The 7,146-nt window shown below is 36.8% G+C and overlaps 1 protein-coding gene across 1 annotated transcript; it reads left to right on the top strand.

Moving 5' to 3' along the window:
• The first annotated feature begins 5,173 nt into the window (after window positions 1-5,173).
• On the top strand, window positions 5,174-6,649 carry LOC149144212 (F-box/FBD/LRR-repeat protein At1g13570-like). Its single transcript, XM_089452071.1, has one exon. It carries the CDS (start codon window positions 5,513-5,515, stop codon window positions 6,647-6,649), a length of 1,137 nt encoding a protein of 378 aa, XP_089308197.1. The 5' UTR covers window positions 5,174-5,512.
• Window positions 6,650-7,146: the final 497 nt, after the last annotated feature.

Genomic DNA, 7,146 nt, shown 5'->3' with positions numbered 1-7,146 from the left:
CTCCAATGGCTACACTATTGTAGGAGGGGATCTCTCCCCCCCGCTCGGGGCTCTCATCGCCCCGTTGGATTCAAGATCTGTCATATCAATGGCAGGTGATCAGGATGGCGTCTGTGTTATGGCAAGTTTAAGGAACCCTAGCAGAGCCCATCATTTCTGGTCTACCACAAAGTTATAAAAGGCATGTTGCACTCTTTTTCTTGAGCTCAAATTTCACACAGAGAATAGATGATAATAATTCAGACCACAAAGATTAGATGTTGTAGGCTTCAGATCTTCCTAAAGTAGCTTGGATGAAGTGACCTGAATGAGATGATTTCAAGAGCCTTCAATGACGTTTTTCAAGAGAGTAATGGTTGTTGCTTGTATTTATGCCACATACTGATTTGTACTTTTGCCTCACAAAGAAAGTATGTGACATAAACTTTGCATAGTACCTTTAAGTTGCCAACAATCGTGATCTCCAAACTACCTTTCTTTCGCCTTAGCTCTAATACCATGTTGAGAAATGAAAATGTTGGTAGATTAGGATTAATTTCTTTGTCATGATAATTACTTGTGAATTTTTGTTGGCTTTATTAAATTTTTATGTTCTTCTTCTTCATCAAGAAATTACCAAAAGTAAAAAACATGAAGATCACAAGAGAGAAAGAACACAAAGATGTAGGCTCCAAGCCAGGGAAAAACCCCACAAGGGGAAAAGCCAAACAATCTTCTTCTTATAGAATCAGATCAAAGCGAGATATCCAAGACCCAAGACCAAGACCAAGACTACCACAAAGAACCCAAGTCAGCCCTCCTCCAAGTCTTCTTCATCAAGTCAAAGTCAACAAAGTCAATGCTAGTCAAACATCTGAAATTTGGTCAACTCATGAAATTTCGGCTCTTGCTTTTTCGGCCTCTTGAAATTTTAGGCCTACAATACTTTAGAAAAATTCTTCATATTCTTTCTCCTTTGACCCTCTTCTTTCTCCTTTGACTTCGCTAGTTTTCCCTCTTCTCTCGGCACATAAATCAATGTAAATGAGTGAGTGAATGAATTGTCTCAAAAGTGGTCTAGTTTCCCTCTATATATACAAATCAAAAAGGTTGAATAGGTGGCTCTTGGAGCCCAAGCCGATTCGTTTCCCAAGGAGGGTTGAATTAGCCTTGTGGTGACATTTTTAACTCAAAAATAAATATTTTTATTTTTCATACAAGTAGTCCAAATGAGACTTTGACTCACATACATTTCCTTGACTCATGACAACTTTTTTGTTTGACTCAAATAACCCTAAATGCATGAAGAACCTTCTTCGACTAATAATAACAATATTTTTTTTTTCTTCTTTTGTTTTTACATGAAATACATATTGATACAAGTACAAAGATAATTATGAAAACTGAACTTAATTACATTTTCAACACTCTCCACCTAGGTTCAAGTCTCATTAACATGACTGTATATGGTTATCCTAAAATATGATATAATATGTACCTCTTCCTTGAATTAAGCATGAAAAGACAAATCTACCTAAAAAGCATATATATCCTTGAATTAAGGAAAGAAAGAAATAAATAAATAAATTATTTTAATGTCTACGAGGCTAAAGATAGATTATGGGGCAAATTGCTTCCCCATTTGTTTCTTGTATGCGGCCCTTTTCCTGTGAAGCCTCACAATAAACGCTCCTAACTTCTCGACAAACCCCTCGCTGAATAGATTATCCCAAGAGCTAGTTGCTAGAATACCTGCATAACTTTCCCTATTGTCTTCGAAGGCCTCACAATCTAGAATGAAATGCTTTTTTGTTTCCACTTTTATGGAAGAGAAAAAAATACATAGTCCTTCCTCCCACACTTCTTTTGGCCTTTTCCAGCGTCATGTTTCACAACGGAGTTGATGAGAATTAGTCCTTAATTGAACAATAAGAATTTTGGCTCTCGAAGAAATATTGGCCCCTATGTATGCTTTTTGCTAATGATTATGAGTGAGATTAAACTCTTCAATATAATACCTTTTCTTACTCCCTAGCTCCTTATCTCAAATATGCTTGTGGAACTTATCCATAACAAAAGCTTTTATCTATTTACTGTTTATGGGACACATGTTCAAGCAAATGCCCCAATCACTAAGCTATTTGTTATTTTGCCACATCCAAGTCTTCGTTCTTTTGCACAATATGTCATTAAAGACAACCTTAGGCCATTTGCCCTCTTCCATTTGCTCAATTCTTTTTAAATACCTTATGACTCGCACCATCACAATCACTTCAATATGAGCAACTCGTGTTTCACTTAACAAGATAGCATAAGGAACTGCACTTTTAATTTTGAATTTGTTTGTAATCAAATGTTTATAAATTTTTTCAATTTGTTTTCACTGCATGTCAGATGTAATGCTGGCACACAGTTCACAACTGTAGAGAATCACCGGAATCACTAAAAGCCTAAAAAGAGTTAGAATGGTTTTCCAGTCCCATAACTCTGTCTCTCTACACCTATTTTGAAAAGCATAAAATGCTTTCCAACCCCCCAAAGTTCTTTTCTTTCTACAACCATCCCAACTTAGATATCTGTTGAATTCAATTCTGAGGTATTTGTAATCCGCAACTTCTTCTAGAATTTTGTCTTCAAAGTAGGACTTATGTTGGTTATGTTTTCTTTTGTTAGAAAAAACCACTACTTTCGTTTTGCTAATATTGAATTGCATCCCCACCCTTCTACAAAAATGCTCAAGGGAAAGTAAGTTCTCTTGCAAACCAACAAAAAATTTAGCAACCAGAATAAGGTCATCTGCATACAAAAGAAACCTTATAACAAACTTCCCCAAATGGATACCATCACCCCCTTGCAAATTCAACCACTCTTCAAACTTGTCGATATATAAACCAAAATGGGTAGGAGACAATGGGCAACCTTGCTTGACCCCGATATTGCTTCTAAAACTTTCAGAAATGCGTGTTAAAGTTCTAATTTTGACTTTCACCTCTTCATACAGCTTATGCACCATTGCTCTCAGATGCCTATGAACCCCAAGTTACTCCATTATGTGCCAAAGCTTATGCCTAGGAACCGTGTCAAAGGCTTTTCTACAATCAACAAAGTAACAAAATAATTCTTCATTTTTCTCCCAAACTTTTTCAATGACGTGCCTTAAAGTTATACCATAATCAATTGTGGAATGCTTAGGTCTAAAAAATGCTTTCCCTTTAGCACGTTTATCTCTTTCTTTTGCCCACTTGTTGATTTTATTTTCTAGCATGCTTCCAAATAACTTTGCAAACAAGGGGTTTATCATTATGGTCCTATAATTGGAGGGATTATTGATGACACCACTCTTGAAAAAAGGTATTGCCAGAAAAGTTGTCCAATATGTGGGGAACCCCTCTTGTATGATGTTGTTGAATTTTTTGTAATGTGAGGTGCAATAATTTTTAAGCCCCACTTTAGATACTCTACTTGGAATTTAACTAAGTCTTTTGCTTTTTCAATACCCAACTTCTTGATACCCATCTCTACCTCCTGCACTATAAAGAGTTCAATATCAGTGTTGACCAAGGGGGGAGGGTCAACCTTGGGATCATGCTCATAAAGTTGTATTGCATAGTCAAACCGCTTAGAAGCTGTAATACTATTTTTAGTTTGCATCTTTATCAGTTGGAGCTCCTTCCAAAACAATTTGGGGTTATTTTTCCCAAGGAAGATTAGTTCTTCCCTCCTTGAAACAATGAAATCAACCTTTTTCTTTCTTAATATATGCTTGTAAGCTTTGAGCTTTATGTCATCTTTGCTTGACTCTTTCCACATTCTCCTTGCATTTTTGCATTCCTCGTCAAACCAAGCATTGCCCATAAAGCAATTTGTTTTAGACTTCCTATTTTTTGCTTTTTTGCACTTTGCAAGTGCGCTTTGAATTAAATGTGTTAATTCGCAACTATGAAGGGCATGGACTAGGATTTTCTCCTTCTCGAAGAGCCTCTCTAGCATTATTTTGAAGGTAGTACAATTTTCTGGAGTTAAAAGAATTTTGCCCTTTGGGAGATTTTCTTGAACACTGAATTTTTTACCCTAACTGCTTCTTTCTAGTCCAAGAGAAACTTAAATAAACTGGTTTGTGATATCATTTTAAGTCCCAAAGTTGATCTCCGATCTAAACTTTCTCCATTTTCTCACACAAACCATGCAAAAAAATTACATAATCTACTACACTTGCTTCATTGTAAGTATTGCAAGTGAAATTAACAGACTTTTCCTATCTAGTCAAACCATTACAAATGACTAAATCGAAAGCCCCACATAGAGTAAGCGATTGTTCACCAAAGAGATTGCAACCCTTGTCCTATGAAATTCTTTCCCACTGATGATTACTCTCTCCTATAAGCCAAATAGGGTCACAATCTTCTTTACAACAAAGAATGCTAGTTTGCTCACTGGCAGTCCTAGCATTGAGATCACCCACTATAAGGACTTCACCTAGCTGAGAATATGTTGCAATATCTGCGTTTAACGCTGCAAATGGATCTTTGTGTCAAACCCTATAGTTTTGTAGATTTTCGAAACTTGTGGCACAAAATAACATGCTGCAATTTTAACGTGATTTCCCTTTTCTGATATTTTAAACCAAATGAATTGTTTATTTGAGTCTTCTTTTTCCACTTGAATGAAACGACCTTCTTTTTCCTTCACGAATACTATGATACCCTGTGTCCTTTACCATTCGTTGCTGCCTTACTCCACATCGTCATCTTCAAGTAGCCTTCAAACAAAGGTGTTTTGCACCCTTCATGCTCATGTGTTTCTATGAGACAAATTATGTCTCTATCTTCCGCAATAGGCCCTAACCCAGGGCTCGTCTCCATAAATAACCTCTCTTCCAACCAACTAAAAAAGAAATCTATTTTTTAATAAACAAAAAAACATAAAAATAAGAATAAAACATAGACACAACAAAAGCTCAAATTACATTCCCTAAGTCCACCGGAAATGTAACTTAGGTTGTGAAAACAAAACATGAACTAGGCGATTTTACCAAAATTCAAATGTTATCTGAAAGAAAGAAATTATTTTAATGTCCACGAGGCTAAAAATAGACTATGAGATAGATTGTTTACAATAGCCTATGGGACATATTGGCTAAAAATAACCTATCGGACAGATTGCTTCTTCATTTGCTTGATGTATTCCGCGTTTTTTTTGTGAAACTTCACCATAAATACTACGAGGTTCTCCGAAACAAAACATGAACTAGAGGGTTTTACCGAAAAATTCAGAAGTTGAGTTGAAATGAACATCCAGCTTGATAGCGCTGGCTTGCAACATGTGGGAGTTGATATCTTCATCCTGTGTGAGTATTTGGAAATTGATTTGGTAATCCATCTTCCTTTTTGAGAAAATCGAATGCATGTATTATCAGTAAACGACTCTGATGTTTCCTTCTGTCCTGCTGCAACTGCAACTTCATTTCTACTTTCTCTAACCTGTTCAAGTCCCCTTCATTTCTACTTCCTCTTAGGGCTTGTCAATTGCAATCATGTCGCCTACTGCAGATATACTTTCTACTCTTCCAGACCCATTGCTTGGCCTCATACTTTCTAAAATCCCAATCAGGGAAGCCGTCAGATGCTCCGTTCTGTCGAAGAGATGGAGATTCCTCTACACCCAAATTCCCCAACTCACTCTCTCTCCCATTCTTCTTCTGCCCAATATTAACCCAAATTCAGATCCATTTCCAGATCCAGACCCACTCTCTGCTGCAAGGGTGGAGAAAATAATCTCCAACCTTCTGCTGTTGCATTCGCTAGATATTGAGGCTTTTCATTTGTTCAACGACATTACCCCTCGTTACTATCTGCAGTTTACTCGTGAAAGCGTATGGCAATGGGTGAGATACGCAGCCTCTAGGAATGTCCAACACTTGACTCTCTGTGGTGACCCTTACGTTTCCTATGATTCAATCCCGCCTGCCCTTTTTTCATGCACTCGTCTCATTACACTCAGGCTCTTCAACTACTATCTTGAGCGACTTCCGTCCCATTTCTCTGGATTCAACCGTCTCATTACTTGCTCCTTCGAAGGCATGAAGTTCACAGATGAGTCTCTAGCCCACTTTATCTCTCATACCCCGTTCCTTGAGCATCTTAGCATATTCGAAGACGATGGCCTAAGGAAGCCTGTTATCTCTGCTCCCAACCTTACACATTTATCTATAGATAGCGTGTTGGAGGTTTTAACAGTGAACTGTCCGAAACTTAGAACACTGGAGATGAAGTTAGGTGGCATACGTTGTCTGAGATTAAATGGAGTGTTGTTTCACGAAGTTTCGTATATAGTCTCTGAAATTAAAATGCAGTGTGGGAGCAACGTTGCTGAATTGTGGTTGGATTTTGATTTTGGTCAAGTTTCAGTAGAGAGAGTTCTTGAGATAATGGGCGATTTCAAAACATTGAAGAAGGTCGACATCAATGACAGGTGGGGACGCCAAAACCAGATGGTTGTTCTCGTTGATAATATGCTCGAAAGGCTTCCCGGACTTGAGCGACTACGAGTGAGCAGCATGTTTTATCTGGTAAGGCCAAAACAAATGTTATTGCACTTGCAGTTTTACGCTCCTGACTATTTGCGATGGATGTTTCAATGGTTATGCTTTTTCGCTTCTGCTACTATTTGAGTGGCCTAACCGCAACGTCGTGGCTTGTGCTGTGTTTACGGACAAATATAATTGTGGGAAAATCTGAGAATTGCTTTATATGGGTGTATTTATATAGCTTGCGATATGATTTTTGGATTAATATTAATTTTCTCGGTGATAGTTTGCATGGTAATTTCTAACATGGTAATCTGCTATTATAGGGTAATATTTAATAAATGTTTCAGGCAATAGGGAAAAAGACAAAAATGAATGGTGTATTGTCTTAAATTATTATTTTTAAAAATTGTTTTAATTATTGTTTTTGTAAAGATAATATATAATCTAATAAAGAATATATAACACAAATATTATTGTCGTTTGCTTTTCTTACAATAGTTGAGATTAACGACATATTTTTAGAGACAATAGTTGGGATAAAGACATTCTTAGACACAATAATTGGGATTAAAGACATATTCATAAAGAATGTTTTAATCCTAACTATTCTCTCTAGGCAATAATCAAATATATTTATA

Source organism: Pinus tabuliformis, chromosome X (genome assembly GCF_031772625.1).
Source record: "Pinus tabuliformis cultivar Carrire ecotype Pingquan chromosome X, CPIR1, whole genome shotgun sequence".
Classification (NCBI taxonomy): Eukaryota; Viridiplantae; Streptophyta; class Pinopsida; order Pinales; family Pinaceae; genus Pinus; species Pinus tabuliformis.
This window is presented reverse-complemented; position numbering and strand designations above follow the sequence as displayed.

Coding starts and splice junctions, on each gene's coding strand:
- LOC149144212 (XM_089452071.1), top strand. CDS start 5,513: ATGTCGCCTACTGCAGATATACTTTCTACTCTTCCAGACCCATTGCTT.